Genomic DNA, 27,363 nt, shown 5'->3' with positions numbered 1-27,363 from the left:
TTTGTGCAATCAGGATTTTCAGCTAGACCGACATTGTACGTTAGAATGTCTTCTCCAGGATGCCAGTACAATCCGAGAACCTTTACTGGTGACGTTGGTGCAGATTGTGTGTCGCTATCATCCGTTTCTATAAATGGTGTATTGGATACCCATTTCCCAAGTTGAAGGTTTGCGAGAGACATCAGCTGAATCAGCTCCTTTCGGTTTCGAAGTAGCTCATCCTCACTGTTTGACCCAGTAAGAACGTCATTTACATAGAAATCCTCCAGCAGGATTTTCGACGCATTTGGGTATTCCTCTTGACAGCAAGTTGTTCCAGCACTCGCACCGCCAGGAATGGTGCGCATGAAGTTCCAAGGTTACGGTGCATAATTGGAAATGCTTGAAACGCTCCAAACGATTTTCTGGAAGTTTCTGTGCTTTTCATCCTCCGTTTTCCAATTCCCAAAACTTTTGAAGCACGGCGCCTATTTCCACTGTTGTAGTCCGTGCAATAGCGTTGCTTGGGTATTACCCATCCGAACACCGAAGAAATGGCGATAAGATTACCCTTGTTGTCGTACATCTTTCGTCCTGTAAACACTGACCATACGTATTCGCTTCCCAATAGAATGTCAACAGGTGAGTTTGTGTTGAATTCTGTAACCGCCAACTGCATATCCTTGAATGCCTCGAGTGTCGATGCATCGATCTTTTGGCGTTCAAGCGAAGAAGTAATTAGCACGTGGGTGTAGACAACCAAACGATCCTCTGAGATACAAGACTTGATATGCAAGGTGCTTCATCCCCTTGTCGTGTCTGCTTTCAACGAAGTGATTCCTGTTATCAAGATGCGGGATGCCGAACGTGTCAATCCGAGAGCTTGGATGCAACGCTCGGATACGTACCAAAGCTCTGAGCCTGTGTCCAATAAGAGTCGGTATGTTACGTGGTCACTTTTGGCGTTTTTAACATAAACCATGGCAGTTGGTAATATGCTTCGCTTAACTTCCGTTTCCTGTGCAGATTTTGCAGTGCCCTGTGCACATACAACCGATTGAGTACCCTCTCCCTGGGCGAAATGACTGAGAGTCACCGAAGTGTTGTTGGCCGCGATTATGATTTGCTTGTCCTCCCCTGCTATCTGGGCTACATTCCCAATAACCTGTGGATTCGCTTGGACATGTAGAAGTGAGCTACTGCCTTCGACCGCAAGCATCGATTGTGTGACCCTTTTTGGTTTTTTTGCATGTGTTGTTGTCTTGCTGCCAGTCGCAAGCTCCCTTTTACTCAGTTCCAGTTCCTCGCAACGAGAATCCAGAAATTTGAAGAATTCCTCGAGAGTGGGGGAATCTGTGTCCATGCTGCGCTCAATCCACCTGCGCCGCGTGTCATCGTCAAGTATTCGCCGCATGTACCGAACTGGAATTCGCCAAAGACACGTCACCACTAACATGAACCGGCGTGCTCGAATTAGCCTGATTTGAAGCCATCGCTCAAATAATTGTTGGTTTTGTTGTAGCAAAGAGTGCAGAGCGTTGCTGCCATTCACAATGTCTGTAGATGTACTCGGTTGTAGCGCATCACTTCTGTCCTTGACAATTGAGTTAGCCTTTAGGTATTTTTCTTCGTAAATCGCATTATCGATCTCAGGATCGACGTAACCTTATACTTCATCGTGGAGAGCAATGTAATCGCCGAACTGGTTGAACTCCTTCCAAACCTCGTGGAGAAGTTGTATGTGCGTGGTGATCTCTACGTGTGAGGTTGCCCTTGAGCCTGGAACGGCTTTTCACCAATGCTTTTAATTGTTCCATAGCAAACAATTAACCTGAGAATCAAAGCATTTCACTAACTGTCCAAGAATCCGGGTCGAAGGACCAGCAATATGGTCAGAAATAAGAACGAGGAGAGTATGTGTGTGTGTGGACTGTATTAATTTTATTCTTGCCATTTGCGAAGCCTATTTGACACTGAATTGAATTTCGTAATACGACGCCGTCTTAGCGGCGTTGGCAGAAACCGAAAAGATATACATATGTATACATGTTTTCTTGTACACAGATTAAAATATATAGAATAGAATAGAGATGACATTAAAGCTGCAACCGTTCACGAACAATAACAAACTTAATAAAAATATTAATTTTACAATTTATTAAAATTCATGTTAAGGGGGAAACCAGTTTAGGAGGCCGAAATTCGAGTGTTTTTCGTGATTTTTTTTCTAAGAGAAAAAATAATTCAAATTTGTTTAAACTTTTAGGGTAGTTTATTTCTATTTTGAACTATACTTTCAAATTTTGGTAAGTCATTTCCGCCGGAATTGGGGGAGTTAGAGGCTGGTGTCCATTGACGAACCATCACAGTTGACCCCTTGCGGGCAACCTGGAGGTCGCAGTTTTGATCTGAAATCATGAATTTTTTTTCCCTTTGATAGAAACATATTTTCTGACAAGAAAGGAAGCAAACTTCGGCAAGCCGATGTTTTATACCCTTGCAGTTATTACAAATCGACCACATTTCGATTTCTATGCCTATATTACTGAAAACAATGAAGCTAAGTCGATATTGCGCTGCATTTTGCCTTCGTTTCTACGGCAGCTATATGATATTGCTGTCCGATTTTAATTGAATTAAAACCGTAATTCAATAATATTTAAATAAAACCAAATCCCAAAGAACAAAAAAAAATAATTAAAAAACAAAAAAGGAAAGCTAACTCCGGGCGGAGCCGAAGTTGACATACCCTTGCAGAATACTCTGTAAATTATGTTCTCCAAAATTATTCTTATGATGCATTCTTAATACTCATAAAAAATCCCAACTTCCTAACTTTAACAACAGAGAACGCTATAGTCATAGTAGTTACTCAGCTAAACAACTTAATATAAATATGCCTTCTTGTGTTTTTTTTTTTTAACATAATGTGAATTATAGTGACCACAGGAAAAAAGGACAAAAAGTTCAAATTATCAATTTGAATTCGGCGATCTCTTAGTGCTGGCAGCTTTAGAGCACGAGCATCAGCACCAGCGCTGCTTTAGCGCAGGCAGCTTTTGTCCTGCACCAACAGCTGTGTTAATGTTTATGTTTTTGAGTGCAATAAATTGACTAGAAATATTAAACATACATACTTATATTGGCTAAACACATACATTCTTAAATAGTATTATGTATATTAAAGTCTAAATGTTTGCACAACACGAGTAACGGGTATAGCGAATAGCTTTCTTTGAAAGGAGTTATCTTTGCCGTGCAATTGCAACTGTGTACAATGTAAATATGTACATACATTTGTATATGCTTACATACATAAACACATATGCACGCCATTGTTTGACTCAGACCTCCAATTTGGCTAACTAGATTTGATTTGCATAGTTCTTGGGATATAGTTCGGTATTGACAAATGAAAACCATCGCAATTTCCTTTAATATAACTCCTTATCGAGAATTAACGTTGACTCTGTTAAGCACCTTGGCCAGCTGTTCCAAAGTCGTCCGTTAGATGGCGCCATGAAAGGCGGAAATGTAGGCGCTAGTCGGGCTTAAGCGTTTAATGGGTTTTTGGGCGTTAGAGTGGGCGTGGCAAACTTTTATTAGGCCAATCGATATTTATTGACGAAACAAATACGTAAAAATTAAAATTTTCATCATAGCATCAAAACTGTGGCCACAGCTTGTGGCTTGTGGGCGTCAGAGGGGGCGTGGCACCATTTTGAAACAAACTTGCGCTGCGTAGGAACTTCTAAAATCTACATGCAAAATGCCAATATTCTAGCTTTTATAGTTTCCGAGATCTCAGCGTTCATACGGACAGACAGACGGACATGGCTAGATCGACTCGGCTAGTGATCCTGAACAAGAATATATATACTTTATAGGGTCGGAAACGCTTCCTTCTACCTGTTACATACTTTTGCACGAATACAATATACCCTTTTACTCTACGAGTAACGGGTATAAAAACACAAAAGTTATGACATTTCCAATCGGCAGCTGTAGGATATAGTCGGCCGATCCCGGCCGTTCCGACTTATATACTGCGTGCAAAAGAAAGAAGGGTGTTTGCAAAGTTTCAATTCGATAGCTTTAAAACTGAGAGACTAGTTTGCGTAGAAACAGACAGACGGACATGGCTATATCAACTTAGGAGGTGATCCTGATCAAGAATATATATACTTTATAGGTTCGGAGATGTCTCCTTCACTGCGTTGCACACTTTTGACCAAAATTATAATACCCTCTGCAAGGGTATAATTATCCTCTGCAAGGGTATAACAACAAAGTTAGTCGCCCGATCTGACTTAAGTACTTCCTGCAATAGAAAGACAACTTTTGGGAAAGTTTCAAGCAGATAGCTGTAAAACTGAGGGACTAGTTTGCGTAGAAACGGACGGACAGACGGACAGTCGGACATGGCTAGATCGACTCTCCTTGTGATGCTGACCAAGAATATATATACGTTATAGGGTCGGAATTGTTTTCTTCACTGCGTTGCAAACTTTTGAGTGAAATTATAATACCCTTTGCAAGGGTAAGAAAATATGAACCAAACTCTAACTGAAATAGTTGAAAATTGAATGTTTTGGAGGTGTTTGAACAAAATGTCATGTTTTTATAACATTTTTTCCCCGTTCTTACATAAAACAAGAAAGGAAAGCTAACTTCGGGCGGAGCCGAAGTTGATATACCCTTGCAGAATACTCTGTAAATTATATTCTTTAAAATTATTCATATGATGCATTCTTAATACTCATAAAAAATACCAACTTTCTAACTTTATAAACACCAAAGTTAAGGCATTTCCAATCATTCAGTTATATGGCAGCTATAGGATATAGTCGGCCGATCCTTATGAAATTTGATAGGTCGGATTGATTGGCCAAAAATAAAACCCATAGAAAATCCGAACTTCCTAACTTAACAAACACCAAAGTTATGGCATTTCGATCGTTCAGTTATATGGCAGCTATAGGATATAGGCGGCCGATCCTTATGAAATTTGGTAGGTCGGATTGATTGGCCAAATATAAAACCCATAGGAAATCCCAGCTTCCTATTTTTTCAAACACCAAAGTTATGGCATTTCCGATCAATCAGTTATATGGCAGCTATAGGATAAAGCAGCTTTAGAGCACGAGCATCAGCACCAGCGCTGCTTTAGCGCAGGCAGCTTTTGTCCTGCACCAGCAGCTGTGTTTATGTTTATGTTTTTGAGTGCAATAAATTGACTAGAAATATTAAACATACATACTTATATTGGCTAAACACATACATTCTTAAATAGTATTATGTATATTAAAGTCTAAATGTTTGCACAACACGAGTAACGGGTATAGCGAATAGCTTTCTTTGAAAGGAGTTATCTTTGCCGTGCAATTGCAACTGTGTACAATGTAAATATGTACATACATTTGTATATGCTTACATACATAAACACATATGCACGCCATTGTTTGACTCAGACCTCCAATTTGGCTAACTAGATTTGATTTGCATAGTTCTTGGGATATAGTTCGGTATTGACAAATGAAAACCATCGCAATTTCCTTTAATATAAATCCTTATCGAGAATTAACGTTGACTCTGTTAAGCACCTTGGCCAGCTGTTCCAAAGTCATCCGTTAGATGGCGCCATGAAAGGCGGAAATGTAGGCGCTAGCCGGGCTTAAGCGTTTAATGGGTTTTTGGGCGTTAGAGTGGGCGTGGCAAACTTTTATTAGGCCAATCGATATTTATTGACGAAACAAATACATACCAATTAAAATTTTCATCATATCATCAAAACTGTGGCCACAGCTTGTGGCTTGTGGGCGTCAGAGGGGGCGTGGCACCATTTTGAAACAAACTTGCGCTGCGTAGGAACTCCTAAAATCTACATGCAAAATGCCAATATTCTAGCTTTTATAGTTTCCGAGATCTCAGCGTTCATACGGACAGACAGACGGACAGACATGGCTAGATCGACTCGGCTAGTGATCCTGAACAATTAATACTCATAAAAAATCCCAACTTTCTAACTTTATAAACACCAAAGTTAAGGCATTTCCAATCATTCAGTTATATGGCAGCTATAGGATATAGTCGGCCGATCCTTATGAAATTTGATAGGTCGGATTGATTGGCCAAAAATAAAACCCATAGAAAATCCGAACTTCCTAACTTAACAAACACCAAAGTTATGGCATTTCGATCGTTCAGTTATATGGCAGCTATAGGATATAGGCGGCCGATCCTTATGAAATTTGGTAGGTCGGATTGATTGGCCAAATATAAAACCCATAGGAAATCCCAGCTTCCTAACTTTACAAACACCAAAGTTATGGCATTTCCGATCAATCAGTTATATGGCATATATACTGCGTGCAAGGAAAGAAGGGTGTGAGCAAAGTTTCAATTCGATAGCTTTAAAACTGAGAGACTAGTTTGCGTAGAAACAGACAGACGAACAGAAGGACATGGCTATATCAACTCAGGAGGTGATCCTGATCAAGAATATACTTTATAGGGTCGGAGATGTCTCCTTCACTGCGTTGCACACTTTTGACCAAAATTATAATACCCTCTGCAAGGGTATAACAATTTATTTGACTTAATAATATTATTCCAGAGTTTGGTTCATTTTTTTCGGACTTGAATAAGGAATATTCACATAAATATCAGTTCGATTCGTCAATAGCTTTCCTAGGATTCCCGCAAGTTGAAAAAAGTCGTTTCGAGAAAAACGCTTTTGAAAAATGCAACCGCCTGGGGTCTAACGACCGCGCGCCTCGGCCTGAGTGCTCACATCAGGAACTAATTGGAATTTCTTTTTGAAACTTAAGCAAAATATTCTTGAATAGTTGTTCTAACAATTTATGCAATAAAAAAATCGATTTTTTGAATTATCTAAACTGGTTTTTCGCCTTAAATATCTTTACATCTATACATAATAACAACTTTAAGAAAATCGTGATCGATAAGTTGAGTCACTGTATGTACAATTGCTTGATCAGGATTAATACTCGTGTTGGTCTATCCATGTCCGTCTGTCTGCCCGTATGAACGTTGAGATTTCGGAAACTTTAAGGGGACCCCCCTTTCCCGATTTCAAATTTTGACGATTTTCAATGGGCTGGTAAATGAACATACACTACTGGCCAAAATAATAAGTACACCCGTGTACGGTTTCTTTAACTTCTCGTAAAACTTCTTTAATGATCATAAAGAAAAGCTCAAATTTACTTATAGCTTTTTGATATATATTAGATTATAAAAATAGTTAACATAGGCATTTTTCAATTCATTTATAAAGTTTGTGGTTGATTATATCTAAAAACAAGAGAGAACGCTATAGTCGAGTGCCCCGACTATCAGATACCCGTTACTCAGGTAAAGGGAGTGCGAGGGAGATGGAGATAGAAACTTTGATCACGCGTAACTTTTTAACGAATGGTCCGATTTGAAAAATTTCTTCTACATTTCGATAGGTATTGATAAACACAATAAAACTGCATTTTTACTTTTCCGAAATATTTAAATTTTTAAAATCGTATATTAGCGATTGTGGGCGTTAAAGGGGGCGTGGCACCTTTTTGAAACAAACTTGCGCTGCGTAGGAACTCCTAGAATCTGCATGCAAAATGCCAATCTTCTAGCTTTTATAGTTTCCGAGATCTCAGCGTTCATACGGACAGACAGACAGACGGACAGACAGACGGACAGACGGACATGGCTATATCGACTCGGCTAGTGACCCTGATCAAGAATATATATACTTTATAGGGTCGGAAACGCTTCCTTCTAGCTGTTACATACTTTTGCACGAATATAATATACCCTTTTACTCTACGAGTAACGGGTATAAACATAAAAATGGGTTGGTCAAAATAATAAGTACACCAATTCTACAAACTTAAAAACTCAAAACTTAACAACAATTTTTCAACATTTCCTTGATTTTCTTAATCTGTAACTAGTATCCAGTATAGCCACCCTTATTTTGTACAACTTTGGCGATTTGTTTTGGCATACTAGCAATAAGCTTGCTACTAGTATCCATTGGAATGTCATACCAGGTTTTTTGGACAAATGTCCACAATTCTGCGGCATTTCGAAAAGTATTTGTGCCGATAGTGTTCCCATAGGTTATCGATCGGATTTAAGTCCGGAGACTGGCTTGGCCAACTCATAAGATTTATTTCGTTTTCTGTAAACCAAGCCCTGACCAGCTTTGAGGTGTGTTTTGGGTCGTTGTCTTGTTGAAAGACCCATCTCAAAGGCATGTTTTCCTCAGAATATGGTAGCATAACGTTAGCGAGTATACTTTTATACCCAAATCGGCTCATAATATCAGTTATGCGATGTATCGGACCAACGCCATGCCAAGAAAAACAGCCCCAAACCATTATGCATCCGCCTCCGTGCTTAACAGTCTTCTTTGTGTACCGGGGGTCGAATTCTTTACCTTTTGGGCGTCGTACATAACGTCTAGAGTCGTTACCAAAAAGGTTTATTTTTGTAACTTTGCATCCATTTATTTGTCTTAAAAAATAAGAACAAAATTTTACATCATTATACCCTTGCAGAGGATATTATAATTTTGGTCAAAAGTATGCAACGCAGTGAAGGAGACATCTCCAACCCTATAAAGTACATGTCGAGGATTCACTGGAATCGTCCTCCGCTTCAGGCTGCTCTTCGTGGTCCGAACGGAAACGTTTTCTGGCGCGTGGCATGTCTTTGCAGTTTGGCTCTTCAAATACGAATGTTCTCTAAAACTGCTTGCGTCCCTTTTTGCAAGCGTCGCTCTCTACTTTATTCCACTCTTATTCCACATTCCAATACACACACCATTAAGAACTTTCCGTTATCCCTTTTTGATGCGGACACCTGCATCCTTCTATCTCGCTCACACCAGTGCACAGACTAACGTTGACAACAGAATCAGTTGCCTCCATTCGGAGAACCGAAGAAACAGCACAGAAGCACATGAAAACGAAGGAGAAGCGAAAGACAAATCAAAGCTAACAGTCGTTATAATTTGAATTGTCCAACCAATCCACGACACGGCCATACTGACTTTCACACGTCCTCGTGTGTTTCCAACTTTAAAACATTACAAAATATTATCTCCCAATAATAAATAGAACTAGATGTACTTTGAAGATAATGCAAAATACCTATATTTTCATTAATCAGAAGCCTTATGAGCTATTAGTCTATGAACAGCAAATTAAACTTAGCATTTTTCCTTAATAACATTATTCTTTTAAATTCAAAAGTTATACAGAATTCTTAGTTCTTAATTAGCAGATCGAACTTACATTTCCTCATACTTAAACAAAGGACAATACTTTCTTTTTTTTTATTTTGAGCCGTGAGATCCGGATTACCATCAATTCAAACAATATTAATTTTCCATTTTCATTTGCTTCTCCAATAAGCAATCACATTTTCACATCGTCAATCACTATCTCCAACAACTTTCATTTTACTTAACAATTTAAGTCTTTCTCGACCAACCGGCCATCACATAGCACACAGTTGTCATTTACATTTTCTTATTTCATAAATCATCGCAGCCATCACCGGCTCGATCAACATCATCTTCATCCATGACCGTCTCGTCATGCTCTGTGGTAATCCCCTTCTCAGGCATTCTTCGTAAAAATTCGTGGGAATATTTGTAAGTTCGATTGCCCTTTAACGCTTTTAATTTATATCGATCACCTGGTAATAGCTCAGCAACTAAAAATGGGCCTTTAAACTTGGGGTCTAGTTTTGCCTGATGTCGCTCCTCATTCTTGAGTAAGACATGATCCCCAACTTTATGCTTAACAATAGTGGCTTTATTCCGATCGAATCTCAATTTATCATATTTGGAATTTTGTTCCATATTGTGCTTAGCTATATTTCTGATTAGATTTACATCAGCTACACTCTCGTTTTCAGCAACGGGTACAAGACCAAATGGTCTAGCTTCTTTTCCAATTAGTAACTCTATTGGACTAACTTTCGTTACCCTATTGGGAGTGCAATTAAGAGCCAGTTGAATTTCGTACAAAGCGTCCTGCCAAGATCCCTTGCCTGTTTCAACCGCAGTTAGCATAGATTTAAGAGTACTCATCACTCGTTCGACCTGGCCATTGGCCCGGCTGGCGCCAGTTGCGATCAAATGTAAATCTATCTTTTGTGCTGAGCAAAAGTCACGAAACACAGTACTGGCAAAACTACGTCCCTGATCAGCTATCAAACGGGAAGGAACCCCAAAAATTGATATTAAAGACCTCACTGACTTGATGCAGCTTTCAGAGTCTAGTCTAGTGGTGTGAAACAAATGGACGAACTTAGAAAATGCATCTATTTGGACGATTATATATTCCTTTTGGTCATTTTTACCACTAAGCTTCCCTGTGATATCAATATGAACTGTATGAAACGGGACGCTCACTTTCGGAATGGGATGCAATTCAGCTTGTACCTTGCCAGTCGGAGGTTTAGATAACCTACAGGTAATGCAATTGTCAACGAATTTACGGACATACTTGGACATTTTGTCAAACCAATAATACTCGTACATTTTTGCGAGAGTCTTTTCCCAACCGAGATGCATAATTGCCTCGTGCACGTTGTTAACAGCAGACCACCTAAAGGGCTTTGGAATAATAGGAAGACAGTGAGTTTTCCCATGTCTTTGAATTTTCCTATATAGAGTACCACCACGTAACTCAAAGGTTTTTGCTATATCTTCAGGAAGTTCTCCATTGCGCAACTTGGACACGATGGATGATGTTTCGTCATCTCTCTGCTGCTCTGCCAGCAACCAATTGTCGGTAATCTCTGTCAAGTTTATACGCTTTTCGGTTATACTTTTTAAATTTTTACGATCTTCCAACACTGGGTTTCGAGAGAGAAAGTCTACATGAGCCATTCGATCACCTGGTCTATACTCAATATCGAACTTAAAAACCTGCATATACGACCACCACCTTTGCACTCTAGGAGTTAACTCAGCTTTCGTTTTGGAAGCTTTGAGCGAATTACAATCCGTAAATACCGTAAATTGACGACCATGCAAGTAATGACGGAAATACTTCATGGAGACATATACTGCGAGCGTTTCCAACTCGTATGAGTGGTAGCGTGATTCGGCGGGGGAAGTCCGTTTGCTGAAATACTCGATCACTCGAGGCTTGTTCTCGATCCTATGCAATAAAATGGCCCCGTAACCATCAGCACTGGCGTCGGTGTGAAGCTCAATCGGAAAAAGTGGGTCGAATATAGTGAGTACGGGTTCATTGGTCAAGATAGAAATTACTCTTTGTCGCACTTGCTCATGCTCCGGGTTCCACTCAAACGATATGCTTTTGGAAGTTAATGCATACAGAGGTTTCAACAATTGTGAGAACTGAGGGACAAATTGTCTAAAATAAGAAACAAGACCAATGAACTGTCTCAGCTGGGTCACAGACTGTGGGGGCGGCAGATCAGTCAATGCTTTTATTTTCCTTGGATTGGGTCTTATTTCACCTGCCTTAACTTCAAACCCCAAATATTCAACACACGATTTTAGAAATGAGCATTTGGTGATATTAAAGGAAAATCCGGCTTTAGTTAGGGTTTGTAAGACTATATCAAGTCTTTCTAAAGCTTCGTCTTTGGTACCTGCTACTACCATAACGTCGTCCATGTAAACTATGACATACGAATGAACAAGATCACCTAAAGCACAATTAATAGCTCGTTGAAATACGGAAGGGGCATTCTTTAACCCAAATGGCATGGTAACAAACTCATACTGTCCGTCCGGAGTAACGAACGCTGTTCGTTCGATCGAATTCGGATGAATTGGGATTTGGTGGAATCCGCTTGCCATATCTATGCAGGTGAAAAACTTAGCACCGCTTAGTCTACCTATCTGGTCCGAAATAAGTGGCAACGGATACTTATCGGAAATAGTGTTCGAATTCAGTTCCCTATAATCAACGCAGAGACGGTCAGTTCCATTTTTCTTCTTAACAAGAAGCATCGGGCTTGCAAAGGGGGAGGAACTTGGTCTTATAATGTTTGCATCCAACAGCTGTTTAATAGACATTCGCACTTGTTCTTTTTCTTCCACGCTCAATCTATAGGGTCGTCTCTGGACTGTCTTGTTTGGATCAATCAGTCGAATCTCTAGCTGCCCCGTAGTTACGCGACTTTGTGGAATACCGTTTATAAACGAACCAGAATAATTTTGAAGCATTGATATTAGCCTATCCTTATCTAAACCACTTAGATCGGTATCAACATTGGCCAAATCGGGAACACAATCTGAAGTCAAGACAGGCAATACAGTTTTTTCATTAAACATTGAAAGTGAATTTGATGTAATTGTTACACCGATTCCCTGGCTCAAAATTTCACGCCCAATCAAAGCATCGTATTTGATATAACTATCTTGAACTGCATGGAAAAGAACTTCGAAGGAATGATCACAAATCAAAACTTTAGCCAAAATCTGTAGGGTGCTACAAACCGTATTACTACCAATACCCCTTAAAATTACTACGTTATTTATTCTAGGTCCAGACAGCTTTAGCGAGACGGCTTCCTTGATAAGCGAGCACTCGGCTCCTGAGTCAAAACAAAATTGGAACGACTCACCAAATTGTTGAAAAGTTCCAAGGGGCTCAAGTACGGTACACAGGTTGACATCTTTAACATAATCCCTCTTGACCGGCATTGAGCGCTCCTGACGATCCGGGCACACAGTAGCCACATGTCCTTCCTTTCCACACTTAAAGCAGATTAGAGTCGAGCGATCTCTTCCTCCATTATGTCCAGAACGTTGAGTAGCTAGTTGGCTATGTCGCGGTTGCACACCAGACGAACGACACTCCGCCTTCTTGTGACCATCTTTTCCGCATTTGTAACATCTGATATTGGAGAAGGGTCTTGTTTTCTTATTAGTCAGGGCCGACAGGACGTCACCAGTACCGCGGCTCGGTCCAGCATCAAAAGAAAAGGCTTTCAACTCCTGTTGTAACTCGTTCCGAGAATTGACTTCTGTAGTAAAAGCCAAGCGTCGCAGTCGCTTGTCCAATCCAGCCACGTGCGCCAAAGCAACAGAAACGGCAATTTGCTCTACCGTCAGGGACTTCCACCTGGACATCAGGGATGTTACAATTCTGCTTCCATACAGCGACATAGATTCTCCCTCTGTTGGGCGACCATTCAGCAGATTTAACACAGTTGCAGCCAAGGTCTCCGTTCCGGCGAAATACTGCAAAAACAGTTCTCTGAACTGCGTCCATGTGATCCCAGGGTAGACCGTTTGTGCAAGCCAATGAGACGCGCTTCCCTGCAAAGACCGACTGAGAGCCATCACAAGAGCGCTGCCTTCTAGACTGTTTTCGGAAAGAATGTAATCCACCGTTGCACTCCATGATACTGCATCCGCGCTTGCACGATCAGGATTAAAGTTCGGCAATATAATGGCAACTGCGTCATTCGGGGCTCGCTGTACTGCTTTTATGAGTTCCGAGAAAGTACGATTTTGTGATTCCAAAAGCAGTTTCAGATTATTTTCACTTTCGATTTGAGGCCTGGGCAATCCCACTTCTGATGTCGAGGATTCACTGGAATCGTCCTCCGCTTCAGGCTGCTCTTCGTGGTCCGAACGGAAACGTTTTCTGGCGCGTGGCATGTCTTTGCAGTTTGGCTCTTCAAATACGAATGTTCTCTAAAACTGCTTGCGTCCCTTTTTGCAAGCGTCGCTCTCTACTTTATTCCACTCTTATTCCACATTCCAATACACACACCATTAAGAACTTTCCGTTATCCCTTTTTGATGCGGACACCTGCATCCTTCTATCTCGCTCACACCAGTGCACAGACTAACGTTGACAACAGAATCAGTTGCCTCCATTCGGAGAACCGAAGAAACAGCACAGAAGCACATGAAAACGAAGGAGAAGCGAAAGACAAATCAAAGCTAACAGTCGTTATAATTTGAATTGTCCAACCAATCCACGACATACATATATTCTTGATCAGGATCACCTAGTGAGTTGATATAGCCATGTCCGTCTGTTTCTACGCGAACTAGGGTCTCAGTTTTAAAGATATCGAATTGAAAGTTTGCACACACCCTTCTTTCCTTTGCACGCAGTATATAAGTCGGAACGGCCGGGATCGGCCGACTATATCCTATAGCTGCCATATAACTGATTGATCGGAAATGCCATAACTTTGGTGTTTGTTAAGTTTGGAAGTTGGGATTTTCTAAGGGTTTTATTTTTGGTCAATCATTCCGACCTACCAAATTTCATAAGGATCGCCCGACTATATCCTATAGCTGCCATATAACTGAACGATTGGAAATGCCATAACCTTGGTGTTATTAATGTTAGGAAGTTGGGTTTTTTTATGAGTATTAAGAATGCATCATATGAATCATTTTGGTGAATATAATTAACAGAATATTCTGCAAGGGTATATCAACTTCGGCTCCGCCCGAAGTTTGCTTTCCTTTCTTGTTTTTAATAAAAACGTAGTGAAAACGTAGTTTAAACGTTGTACTTTAATATGCTTATAAAATAATTGATCTGACATTAACCGTATCGCGTGAAAAAATTCATGGAAATAGGCTTTTTTTTGCCGAATTAACCATAACCGCCTTAAGGTATTAATTATGACGTCACTCCACATTTGAGAAACTGAGTTTATGTACATACATATGTACATATGCATGTGGGAGAGTGAAAGAGAGCGAACGAACTGCTACCGCGGGCTAGGGGTGCCGCTCGCTCTTTGCTTGTCGTGTACCTTATTTTATAACGTTTCTAATTGTTTTTAAACTTATTTGGTATAAAACTTACTCAAATATGCATTGCGATGTATGTAAATAGAAAACGGTTTTCAAACTAAACACTGCTAGCAAACAAATTTCCATAGTTCGATATTTTTAGCCAAATATCAAAGTTATTCTAAATGATTTAATAAAAAATAACTTATTTTGTTGGAAATTGTATTAGTTAACTAATGAATACTTTACCAGTGTTTATAGACTTTTCAAGCTCTAAAACTTATTTATGCATGAATAATGAATTTTAAGTACCCAATTACATTACCTTTTTATACAAAAAATTATATAAATTAAAATTTCATATTTTAGTACAAAAATATGCCTCGGTCGTTAAACAAATGTGCTCGAAATCATGATGGACAATTGTCAAAAATTTTGTATTTAAGCTAAATAAAAGGAAAATATGAGAAACAATATTTTGTTTTCGAAAACAGACTGTAAAATACTTTTAGTAGATTTAAAAATATACAGTCTAAAACATCGTTATTAGTCACCCATTTATTAGCATACTGAAACATTGTTTTTGTTTAATGTGGTCCGCCATATTGACATCAGATTCCAAATCCAAATTTCACTGTTTTATTTTATGCAATTGTTACTTTCAAAACCATTGTAAAATCTAAAGTTAAAAAAATTAATTAAAAAACAATAAACACAAAAAAACCCTTTGAAATTCAAATGAAGTTTAGCAAAAAACCTGTTAAGAGAAATGGGACGGTTTTGACACCTGCCAGTTTTAGTATATTTTTAACGCCTTTTGGCGTAATGTGATAGTTCAGGTCCGGTCACACCTGTGAATAGAATCTCTTACGTTTTTGTTTTTTGGCTACACTCACTCGCATATCTCTGCGTACACCCCAAAAAAATTTCAAAATCTAACTTTAAACCCTAGCTGTTCGGCCATTTATGCATATACTCAACCCATTCTTCTTTTAAACATAATTATAATTTATTGTCTTCATTGACGTATTTTTTTTTAAATTATTCAACAGTGTCTTATATTTTATTTTTAATTTTAAACTTAACACTACCAAAAAATGTAGCCGCAAAAGTCTGCGTACACCTGTTTAAAACACAAATAATATTATTTTTAGTAACTGGTAGGGTATTCTTTTCTCTGCAAAACTTCCGTAAGGCGTCTCGGGATGGAATCCACTTTTTTTTTTGTCTCATTTGCAGTAATTTTCCCCTACTCCTCGAGAATCACATTCTTGAGCATTTTTTAGATGTTATCGTGTGTCTTCGGATTTTCCTCTCAAGAAGATCCCAAAAATGCTCATTTGGGCTTAGATCAGGACTTTGGGGAGGTGTTCGCAGCTGATTTATGACGTTATACAGCAGCCAAAGCTTGGTATTCTGCGCCGTATGCTTCGGGTCGTTGTCTTGTTGGAACCAACATTCACTTTCGAGCCCTAATTTTTCAGCACTTTCTTTTAAATTGTTTTTTAATATGTCAATATAGATTTTCTGATCCATTATTAACTCGATAAATACCAATTTTCCAACGCCACTTGCTGCCATACACCCCCACACCATTATTCCGCTTCCTCCTTGATTTACTGTGCCAACCAAATTTTCTTAATTTGAGGCTTCTCCGCTTTTCCTCCATACCAAAACCTTTCCCTTGATTCCAAATATGCAGAATTTAGTTTCGTCGGGAAATATAATCTTATTCCAGAAGTCTTGGTGTTGGAAAAGTAAAGGTTAGGCGCTTTTGTCTATTGACTTCCGATATGAGAGGTTTTTTGCGGGCGGCTCTGCTATGGTAGTCAGCCTTTTTTATGGTCCGGCGTACAGTATCTTCGGAAACTCTTTTGGAAAATCTATCCTCGACCTTCAGCTTTGCCTGGTGAGCTGTCGTCCTTGGGTTGAGCTGAATAGATTTGATAATATTCCTCTGCTCGCGGTTTATAAGCAAAGGCGGACGGCCAGAACGAGCCTTTGGCAAGATACTTCCACCCGAGTTGTAGTTATTTATCACTCTTTGGATGGATGAGTGGGTTCTACCAACTAAAGCACCAATTTCTCTATAAGATTTTCCATCCAAAAAACCTTTTAATATAATTTTCCACTCCCCAACAGAAATTTCCTTGCCTTTTTGTTCCATGTTGCAATATGCTCGTTATTATAATGAAAGAGTTTCATTTTAACTGCGTAATGTCTATTTTTAGACATTCTAAAGTAGATCGGCGACAACAAAATTAACGGAAATCGCACAATCCCGCATTCCTCGAAGTTGAAAACTGCTGTACGCAGACTTTTGCGCGTACACTTTTTCGTAGTGTTAGGTTTAAAATTAAAAATAAAATATAACCCCCTGTTGAATATTTCTAATATTTCTACGTCAATGAAGACAATAAACCATAGTTTTGTTTAAAAAAAGAATGAATAAAATACATGCATAAATGGCCGAACAATTAATGTTCAAAGTTAGATTTTGAAATTTTTTTGGGGTGTACGCAGAGATATGCGAGTGAGTGTATATTTATTATTGTTAAAATTGGAGCCATGCCAGCTGCTGTGCGCAAGTTCCGTCGCGAGACCAGCGAAATCAGCTGCTGCCTTAAGTACCTTCTGTTCGCCAGCAATGTAATCCTATGGCTCTCGGCCTTGCTGGTCCTTTCGGTTGGCATCTGGGCTTGGAGTGAAAAGGATATGTTCCGCAACATCACTCGGCTGCACTTCATCGCCCTGGACCCAGCCTTCGTGCTAATCATCCTCGGGTGCATCAGCTTCCAGCTGGGTTTCATGGGCAGCGTGGGCGCCCTGCGAGAGAACACTTGCCTCCTTGCAGCGGTGGGTATTCAATTGTTTGGGGAGCCTTCTAAGCCCAGCTAAACGTCCTGCCTTTTTTCGTAGTACGCCATTTTCCTGAGTGTCCTGCTTATGGCCGAGATTGGCTTTTGCGCTGTGGCCTTCGTGCTTAAAGACAAGGGCTGGGTAAGTCTCATTTAAATGCCTCCTAACTGGATGGTCCAGACCCAGACTTTTCTTTTCTCTTCCAGATCAAGGACCAGGCAACCGAGGGACTGAAGGCCTTCATTCGGCACTATCGCGAGGACGCAGACCAGCAGAACCTTATTGACTGGATCCAGGAGGACTGGCTGCAGTGCTGCGGCATTGACGGGCCAAAGGACTGGGACAGCAACAACTACTTTAACTGCTCGTCCATCGCCATCGGCAGCAGGGAGGCGTGCGGAGTGCCGTTTTCCTGCTGTCGCAGGCGTCCCCAGGAGCTGATTAAAAACAAACAATGCGGCTACGATGTGCGCAAAGAGGGATATGTAAGTCTGATGGTTGCATACCGTCTTTTTCCCAAACGCATCTTTTAATTCACAAATTGTACGCAAGCAGCCGGTGGATAGGAACATTCATGAGCGAGGGTGTTTGCGCGCTGGCGAGGATTGGCTGGAGGCACACCTCATTAGCGTGGCAATCTGTTGCGTGGCCTTGCTGGTTCTGCAGGTGCAAAAGAAAAACCATAATCATTTAAGTGTGCCTTAATTTAAAATACCCTAGCGGGGTGTGTTATAGTTTTCGTCATGATCAAGCATTTACTACCCTATAGTGTTACGAAGGTATTCTAGATAAGCATCAGGACAAGTCATATGATTTTCGACCGTGGACATGAATCGGTTATACCAAGCTAGTTCCCTCATCCTTTGCAGACGGTATTATAATTTCAGTCAAAAGTTTGCAACGCAGTGAAGGAAACATTCCCGACCCTATAAAGTATAAATATTCTTGATCAGCATCACCAGGAGAGTCGATCTAGCCATGTCCGTCTGTCCGTCCGTCTGTCCGTTCCTACGCAAACTAGTCCCTCAGTTTTAAAGCTATATGCTTGAAACTTTCCCAAAAGTGGTCTTTCTATTGCAGGTAGTATATAAGTCAGAAAGAGCCGGATCGGGCGACAATATATCCGACAATATATCATATAGCTCCCATAGGTACAATCAGAAAAAAAATTCATAAAAATTATAACTTTGTTGTTTTTTAATTATTTTTTTTTGTTCTCTGGGATTTGGTTTTATTTAAAAATGATTGAATAACTGTTTTAATTAAATTAAAATCAAACAGCTGCCAACGACGACGAAATGAAGCGCAAAATTTAGTAATATAGGCATAGAAATCGAAATGTGGTCGATTTGTAATAACTGCAAGGGTATATAAACTTCGGCTTGCCGAAGTTTGCTTCCTTTCTTGTTTAAACATATTACTGATATATTTTAAAGCGCTTCTATATTTTAAATATGTTTTTTCCTCCGAGATTGCGAAAACTATATATACAAATAAGCGATTGAAAAATTTGACTCTTGGGGTTTTCATTAAGAGGTTTTCTCAAACATTCTGCCTATCAACCTTCTAAGCGATTTTAAGTTTTAATGGGTTCGTTAACATTTTACGCTTTTCGTCATTATACCCTTGCAGAGGGTATTATAATTTTGGTCAGAAGTTTGTAACGCAGTGAAGGAGACGTTTCCGACCCTATAAAGTATATATATTCTTGATCAGGATCAATAGGGGAGTCGATATAGCCATGTCCGTCTGTCCGTCTGTACGTCCGTCCGTCTGTCCGTCTGTTTCAATACCATTTGCGAGCTCAGTTTAAAAGCTAGCGATCTGAAACTTTCACAGTCGTCCTAAAACAAGTGTACGCAGATCAAGTTTGAAAACCGCCCCGATCGGATGTCTATATCCTATAGCTCCCATAGGAACAATCGGATATAACTTGCAAGAATGGAAGATATTTCGCGCAGTGTAAAAGCTATTGACATAAATCTTTCCAAATCTTATTTTTTATGCGTACCTTGATCAGAGTAAAAGCGCGTGACGATCGGACGTCTATATCCTATAGCTCCCATAGGAACAAAAGGGTAAAATCGGTTAAAATTTAATGATTTTTAGGATATTTCACGCAGTATACAAGCTATTGACATGAATCTTTCCAAATCCTATTTTTTTATGCATACATTGATCAAGGTGAAAGCGCGTGCCGATCGGACGTCTATATCCTATAGCTCCCATAGGAACAATAGGGTGAAATCGGTCCAAATTTGATGATTATCAGAATATTTCGCGCAGTGTGTAAGCTACTAACAAAAAATTTTCCAATTCTTATTTATTTACGCATATCTTGATTAGGGTAAAAGCGCTTGCCGCTCGGAAGTCTATATCTTAAAGGAGATAGGAAAAATTGTTAAAGGCTGCGAAAGTATCCCTTTTGTATATGACATTTTTGGAGTATAAAAGCAATTGACTTGAAACGATGCAAATCTAGTTTACTTATGTATACCTTATTCCTTTCGCTACTTTTTCACTTTTAGCGATTTCGTCAAAGTCTGCAAGGGTATTAAAACTTCGGCTTGCGGAAGTTAGCTTCCGTCCTCGTTTTTTTATAAGACCAAGTCTGTGTACGAGTAATCAGTTTGCATGTTACATTCTTGTGAATTTTTTTTTGTGGCAGTTTTTTGTTGTTTATTACTTTAAGGGAATCGGTTGCCAAACTTTTCTCCAAATGCGATTGTCTTATTTGAGATACCATTTTCTGTTATTTTTTAACGTCATTATAGTTTTTGCAGCAATAACAGTATTTAGGCTCGAGATTTAAAAAAAAAGCTTGCGCACTCGTACGTCCTATATATTTTGTACTGATTTTTAAATTTATTTTACTTCTTTTTTAATTATTTGCCAGGGCATGGAGCTGTCCAAGATAATCTATGAGAAGGGCTGTGTTCAAGCTGGCGAAGAATGGATGGAGCACAATTTGATTATTATTTCCACTGCTGTTATTGTTGTAATGTTTTTCCAGGTCTCTGTTTGATTTCGATTTGTTAATTTTTGTTATTTTTCATACGACGGGAATGGTTAGAGTACTTTATAACCTACAACTTTTTTCAGATCCTAGGCATTTGCTTTGCTCAGAACCTACGCGCCGATATCTTCACGCAAAAGTCAAAATGGCACTGACAAATGGCTCTTGCTGCCCCCTCTGCCATTTAAAAACGCATCCTATGCGTCGAAGGATTGAGGGAACTACGTGGTAAGCAACTCGGGGCATCACCCACTTTGAACAAACACTGCAACTACTCTTCTGCGCTCCGGTTAGTTAGCTATACTATAAATTACCTATGTACTCGTAACATAGCTATGTGTCTAACTAAAGCAAACGCATTCCGTCTTCATGGACATTGACTAATATTAACTAGGTTGCCAAATTTGTTGCTGTTTTTACGTCGGCTTCCCTATACCTTAAAAAAAATGAGAAAATAAGAGCAAACATTTTAAAGAGATTTTCTAAACTTTTTACAATAAAAGTGAAAGGAGGCATATAAAAACAGAAAAAAATTATCTTGAAATGCAGCTGTGATATATTTTTAAAGAAATGTATAGAAAACCGAAATTATATGCAACAATTTCCAACAAATTAAATGAAAATAACACGAAACTCAATTCTTAACAGAGCAAATACAAGCTATCACATGAGATATTTGTCTTAAAAATAATATGTTAATAGTTATTTTTGTAAGAGAATAAAAACCCAAAGGTGTGTGGGTACCAAAATCGCAAAACAAAAAATAAGAAAAAAAAACAATTTGCTAGTTAAGTATTAATGAGCTTAAACCAATTTAATGCACAAAAAATCGTTAGCTTTACAGCATATAAATATATTTTTGCAACACGCAATTGTAATTGAGTAAAGAGGAAGACAATTGTTGGTATATTTATTAAAAAGCGCACATATATGCTTGAGTAAGACCATCTTAAATTCGCTATTGTACCTTTTTAAATCTGCATTGCAAACAACCGTAATACCGAAAAACTGTATTATTTACTTACAAATGAAATGCTAATTTTCTGTTCACAAAGAGTGATTAGTCTTTGAATACATTTAATAAAGACTTTTGCCTATACATTTCATTACACCACTGCCCTAAAAGAGTATTAAATGAGGTTAAATTTGTTTTCCAAATAGCTAAAAGGTCCTGTAAACTGTGTCTTAGTCAGATTCTTTTAAAATCTAAAAAAATGATTTTTTAAAACAACTTAAAGACAATTATACTCACATTGATTTCCACATCTCTTTAAAAAGGCTTTTTACTCAGTCTGCATACAGATGTATAAAATGTCATATATAAATGATATCTCTGGTGGTACACCAAACTGAAATTAAAACAATGCTCAAAACCACCAGAAAACACATTAAGAGAACTCTGAATCTCCATTTGCCAATGATATTACTGATACAAATTTAAAAATACATATGAGCTAATCAAACACAAAAATAAAAACACAAATGCAACAAATTATAAATATAATAAAATTATATTGTAATGCTAACGGAAAAAGTCAATTGAAAGCGAGCTGAAAAAAGATCAAATCAGTCATGCAAGTATAACAAAAATGTATTTAGGCATAGATAAACATAGAAAGTTAGAAAATGTATTATAAGGCTTAACAAAGGTTGTCGATACAAAGATCAATCAAAACTGCTTAAAATAAAGAATTATCGAAAAATAATTGTTAGATAGTCCTTCATTTAAGTGGAACATCTCCAGACTCTCCATCCAGCTGAGCTATTGCGTCGAACTGCACGGCGGGAAGGTCATCGCCTCTTGCAGTCTTATTTGCTCGCTGGTACTCAAGGATGACAAGAGAGTTTTCGCCCAGCCGGAGGATTTCGTTGGGCACATACAGAGTAACCTGCGGACCAGCCACGGGCCAGTAGCGCCCCAAATTGAAGCCGTTCACATAGGCCACTCCTTTGCCCCAACCCGCCATGTTGAGATAGGTGTCGCCTACCTCCGCCACCGTCAGGCTGCCAGTATAGAGAATGGGTCCGTTGCGAAGAATACGTTGACTGGCCAGGAACGAGTCTAAAATCTTTTCCCCGCTGTGCCAGCGAAGCCAGAGTTTGATTGAGGATTGCTCCAGCGGAAAGGCGGTACTCCGCCAGTTCTCTAGGGGCAGGTACCCACCATTGTGTAGCTGCAGACTCACCTCGCCAAAGATACCCTTCGTGTCGTTGGAGATGTAGTAGTTTACCCGTCCTTGGTTCTCCACGAGCAGTTGGAGGGTGCTTCCCCATCCCTTGCTAAGGGGCAGTGAGTAGATCTGAGCCTCCCGGGAGAGTGTACCCACTAGCTCCTGGTCCACGAAGACGTGTGCGCGGTCGTTAATCTGATCTATTTTTAATAGAGCCGGGTCCAGATCCATGGTCGGCAGCGTTGTCTCATAGAGGACGAGCCCCGAGTACAAGTCTAATTCTTCGAAGGATTTCGGTTTGGCCGACACTACGGCGTCACCTTTGGAGAGTGCAGCACGTCCTTCTGCCGAGAGCAGCGCCAACTTGGGTGCAACCTCCACCTTTCCGTAGGCCAGGCGCTTGGCGGGACTCAAATTGATTTCGGGCAGCTGAAGAAACTCCCCGATTACAGCTTGGACAAGGCTGTATTTCGTTGTCACCCCTCCGGCCTCGTCCATTACCGCGTCGTAGTCGTAGCTGGTTATGTCCGCCGCATAGCCGATGCCACCGTCCAGGTTGTAGTTGGCTCCGGCGGTAAAACCGAAGTTTGTGCCGCCGAAGAACATGTATAGATTGACACTGGCGTTGTAGCTAAGGATCGTCCTGGAATCATTTCAAATTTACTCTTGAGTACTAGTAAAAAAGCATAATAATTTATAATTTTTTATACATTGTCTTAATGGTGGTTAGGGGTTGTCCATATATTACGTCATCATTTTTTTAACGCTCCACCGCCACGATTACTTAATAAATGGAAGGCCCTTTTATTTATTTTGGTTACTGTTACAGTTTCAGAAAATATTTCGGTTGCGGTTAGGGTTTGGTAAAAATTCGGTATAAAAAAAAATTGTACCAGCTGAATTAAAATAACTGTTATGCAACTGGTTGGATAACCTGGTTATACCCGTTACTCGTAGAGTAAAAGGGTATATTGTATTCGTGCAAAAGAATGTAACAAGTAGAAGGAAACGTTTCCGACCCTATAAAGTATATATATTCTTGTTCAGGATCACTAGCCGAGTCGATCTAGCCATGTCCGTCTGTCCGTCTGTCTGTCTGTCCGTATGAACGCTGAGATCTCGGAAACTATAAAAGCTAGTAGACTGGCATTTTGCATGTAGATTTTAGAAGTTCCTACGCAGCGCAAGTTTGTTTCAAAATGGTGCCACGCCCCCTCTGACGCCCACAAGCCACAAGCTGTGGCCACAGTTTTGATGCTATTATGAAAATTGATGGTACTTGTTTCGTCAATACCTGTCGATTGGCCTAATAACGCCCATAAAACTCATTAAACGCTTAAGCCTGGCTAGCGCCTACATTTCCGCAATACAATGGCGCCATCTACCGGATGACTTTGGAACAGCTGGCCAAGGTGCTCAACAGAGTCAACGTTAATTCTCGATAAGGATTTCTATTAAAGGAAATTGCGATGGTTTTCATTTGTGATTATATTGGTCTTTGGTCAAACAATGGCGTATGTGTGTATGCTGGTGCAGGACAAAAGCTGCCTGCGCTAAAGCAGCGCTGGTGCTGATGCTCGTGTGTAAAGCTGCCAGCTCTAAGAGATCGCATAATTCAAATTAATAATTTTTTTTTTTTGTCCTTTTTTCCTGTGGTCACTCTAATTCACATTATGTTAATGCAAAATCTAAAGTTGTTTAGCTGAGTAACGGGTATCTAATAGTCGAGGCATTCGACTATAGCGTTCTCTCCTGTTTTAATTTCTGTTTTGCATACAAAACCTAATAAGGGTACTAATTTTGAGAGATTAAAGTCTGATTGATTTGATTTTTGTGTACAACTCTCTTGCATTTTGGGTATTTGATTCCGAAGTTATGCATTTTTTATTCGGATGTTTTGGAAAACATATTGCTTGTTTTGCTTTAACAAAGGATCGAAAGGAAGTTTATGTTTGTATACCGCTTTTATAAAATGCACCTTACCTTAACGCATCGGCAACCTCTTGACCATCACGCCTTTGGTTTTGCTCCTGCCAATGGGTCAGCCAGCCAGGATAAAACTCCGAGTTAACCAGTGGACCAGTGGGTTGTAGGACACGCAACATTTTCCAGATCTCGTCAATCTCATGGACTGCAAAGCGGGTTACGTAAAAGCTCGGCTTTCCCTTAACTTGCTCAACTTACTGCGATCAATTCCAAAGTCAGTGGTGGCAAACACGTTCTCAATTTTTCCGCAGCTCATCTTCTCGTTGGGGATGTCCACAGTGAAGAGCAGGGCCTTGTCGTTCACATACTTCTCTGTCTCGTCTCTCAGCCAGTTGAGGTAGTCGTGATCGCAGGCATAATCCCCGTACTCGTTCTCCACCTGCACCATAATGATCTTGCCGCCGTTGCCCACTAAAAGGTGCTGGAGACGTGGCATCAACTCCGCGTACCACTTTCCCACCTCTGCGATGTAGTTTGGGTCATTGGTCCGCATTTTAATGGTGGGGTATTTGGCGAAGAGCCAGTGGGGAAGACCTCCCTAAAAAAGAATGGTTTAAGGTACTTTCTCGGGAATTGTCAACACTATGTTTTCAATACATAGATTCCAAATCTATGAAGGCATTGGCTGTTGATCCCGATTAACAGAATATATACGAAATATTCATAGCTTGTTCCATTATCATTAATAGTATTTATTTATTCCTATATTACGTTACTTACATTGTCTCTCTCAGCGCAAATATAGGGCCCAGGTCGGAGTATGATATAGAAATCTTCTTCCTGGGCAATCTCTAGGAACTTGACCACATTCGCAATGCCCTCCCAGTTGTATTCGCCATCATGGGGATTATGAAGGGACCATTCTACATAGCTGGAAATAAGAACCAAGAATTTCGCTACAATTTTTATTCAGCTGACAGAAGTTCGGACAGAGAAACTTAATTCTCTATTTAGATTTTTCTCTATGCGCGAGATACTTTAATTTCTGTACGCAGACTTTATCCGAGAAATTTTAAGATTGAGAGGAAAACGTATTACATTTTGCAATCCGTTAAAATAGATCCAGAAATCTCACTGCTGACATGGACTTAGAACGACTTGGATGTTTATATTATATGTTATACCTAAGCGAGCATGAACATAATTTATCAGCCCGATATTCCGTGTGGCAAATATAAGTGCGGACTTGAAAACTGGTTTAAGAATATATTGTGTTTTCTTAAACCGTCGTCAAATTTGTAATTTTATTGTGAAACTATATTTAACTATAGTGTACATAAACTACATACAATCAAAAAACAAAACATGCATTTCTCAAATTGACCAATAAAATAATTACAATTCACCGGCAAATGGATAGTTGTTAATTAGCTAACGTAATAAGTAATGTATTAAAAATGTTAAATACAAATCTCTAGCCCATTGATAGTTAACTATTTTTTTAGTAAATAGCTTTTATTGGTTATTCTACAAAAGAGCCTTAATACTTCATGCAATCGTAGTATCAAGTAACAAGTAACTTTAATCGCAACATCGAGCTGTGCTCGTGTACTTCTTATGGAAACAAAGTGTTTCAAAAAGTAAATTTCAAAATAAATACTATGGGTTGAAGAAAAATATTTTATTTATTCCATGAGCGTCGAAGCTGTGAATGTTGTATATTAAATATATACAAATAACCAAAGACAATATCTGTTAAGTTTGACCACTGTAAACAGTCACAAAACGCGACAAATAGAATATATTTACTACAATTGACGGCTAATTTTTTAATATAAGATCAATATTCTAATTTACACCAAATTTTCTAAGTGTCGAATAGTTTTAATGCGAACCTTAGTAAAATAACTTACGTATCAAGTACATTCAGACCAGATGCTCGCATTGTCCGCAGTCGACTCCGCCAGGATTCGGGCACAGCCCGGAAATAGTGGAACGATCCAGATACGTATCGGAAAGGCTTGCCATCCAGCATAAAGGAGTTGGCCTCGTGGTCGATCGTAAATCTGGGCTGGTCCTGTTTGAATTTACGATTGAATTCGGCCAAATGTTACAAACTTGCAGGCCAGTGAAACCATCTAGTTGGCCAACTCCGACTCACCTCAAGGGCGTCGGTACCACCGCCCAGTCCGACACAAAGCCCGACGGTGAGGGCCATCACAGCGATTATCAGACAACCACTCACGGCCATTGTCAGCTTACGAGTGCAATGACAGCCGCCGCTCATATTGAGGCCTGACTTTAAAACACAAAGAAAAAAAGCCTGCAATTTTATCGTCTGGAAAAGCTTAAAGCTCAAGCCCCTCCAAATATTAATTCACAACCACTCGCTAGTGGTGCCCGGAGCACAATGACTCGCTAATGGGTAATGGGTTAGTGTGGCTTGCTGGAACTTTGGACGCGTATTTTCCGGGGGTCTGATAAGGCCTGTTGATCGCCGCTTGAGTGGCCGATAAGGCTGCACATTTAGCCGGGTAATCGCAGCTCCTTTTGAATTCATAGTTGTGATATGTGCCATTCGTTCAATTGTTTTCCCAATTCATAAGTACTTCAAAGTACTGCTAAACTTAATCGAC

At 39.6% G+C, this 27,363-nt stretch overlaps 2 protein-coding genes across 5 annotated transcripts; one reads left to right on the top strand and one right to left on the bottom strand.

Annotated features, from left to right (window-relative positions):
* Window positions 1-15,584: 15,584 nt before the first annotated feature.
* Window positions 15,585-22,474, top strand: LOC108039410 (tetraspanin-17). 4 transcript variants are annotated; one of them, XR_006417625.1, is made up of 8 exons: window positions 15,585-15,642; window positions 17,296-17,611; window positions 17,675-17,755; window positions 17,821-18,099; window positions 18,170-18,280; window positions 20,511-20,627; window positions 20,717-20,858; window positions 22,375-22,474. XR_006417625.1 is itself a non-coding variant. In XM_017116424.2 (7 exons), the coding sequence occupies exons 2-7, from the start codon at window positions 17,324-17,326 to the stop codon at window positions 20,783-20,785; spliced, it is 945 nt and encodes a 314-aa protein (XP_016971913.2). In that variant the 5' UTR covers window positions 15,585-15,642; window positions 17,296-17,323; the 3' UTR covers window positions 20,786-21,887. The 4 variants fall into 4 exon arrangements, 3 of the variants coding, with proteins under 3 accessions (XP_016971913.2, XP_044315909.1, XP_044315910.1); XM_017116424.2 differs by lacking the exon at window positions 22,375-22,474 and having other exon boundaries at window positions 20,717-21,887; XM_044459974.1 differs by lacking the exons at window positions 18,170-18,280; window positions 22,375-22,474 and having other exon boundaries at window positions 20,717-21,887.
* On the bottom strand, window positions 22,206-27,125 carry LOC108039411 (beta-galactosidase). The gene is made up of 6 exons (XM_017116425.1): window positions 26,889-27,125; window positions 26,641-26,804; window positions 25,508-25,658; window positions 24,986-25,325; window positions 24,785-24,932; window positions 22,206-23,444 (listed from the first exon to the last, which is right to left on the bottom strand). Exons 1-6 carry the CDS (start codon window positions 27,012-27,014, stop codon window positions 22,352-22,354), a joined length of 2,022 nt encoding a protein of 673 aa, XP_016971914.1. The 5' UTR covers window positions 27,015-27,125; the 3' UTR covers window positions 22,206-22,351.
* Window positions 27,126-27,363: the final 238 nt, after the last annotated feature.

The sequence above is a fragment of the Drosophila rhopaloa genome, unplaced genomic scaffold, assembly GCF_018152115.1.
Source record: "Drosophila rhopaloa isolate 14029-0021.01 unplaced genomic scaffold, ASM1815211v1 contig_2, whole genome shotgun sequence".
Classification (NCBI taxonomy): domain Eukaryota; kingdom Metazoa; phylum Arthropoda; class Insecta; order Diptera; family Drosophilidae; genus Drosophila; species Drosophila rhopaloa.
The sequence above is the reverse complement of the archived record's forward strand: the minus strand, read 5'-3'. Positions and strand labels throughout refer to the sequence as shown.

Coding starts and splice junctions, on each gene's coding strand:
- LOC108039410 (XM_017116424.2), top strand. CDS start 17,324: ATGCCAGCTGCTGTGCGCAAGTTCCGTCGCGAGACCAGCGAAATCAGC. Junction 17,612..17,674: donor ACACTTGCCTCCTTGCAGCG/GTGGGTATTCAA, acceptor CTTTTTTCGTAG/TACGCCATTTTCCTGAGTGT. Junction 18,281..20,510: donor TGGCCTTGCTGGTTCTGCAG/GTGCAAAAGAAA, acceptor ATTATTTGCCAG/GGCATGGAGCTGTCCAAGAT.
- LOC108039411 (XM_017116425.1), bottom strand. CDS start 27,014: ATGAGCGGCGGCTGTCATTGCACTCGTAAGCTGACAATGGCCGTGAGT. Junction 24,933..24,985: donor TGACTTTGGAATTGATCGCA/GTAAGTTGAGCA, acceptor CCCGCTTTGCAG/TCCATGAGATTGACGAGATC. Junction 23,445..24,784: donor GAGGTTGCCGATGCGTTAAG/GTAAGGTGCATT, acceptor AAATGATTCCAG/GACGATCCTTAGCTACAACG.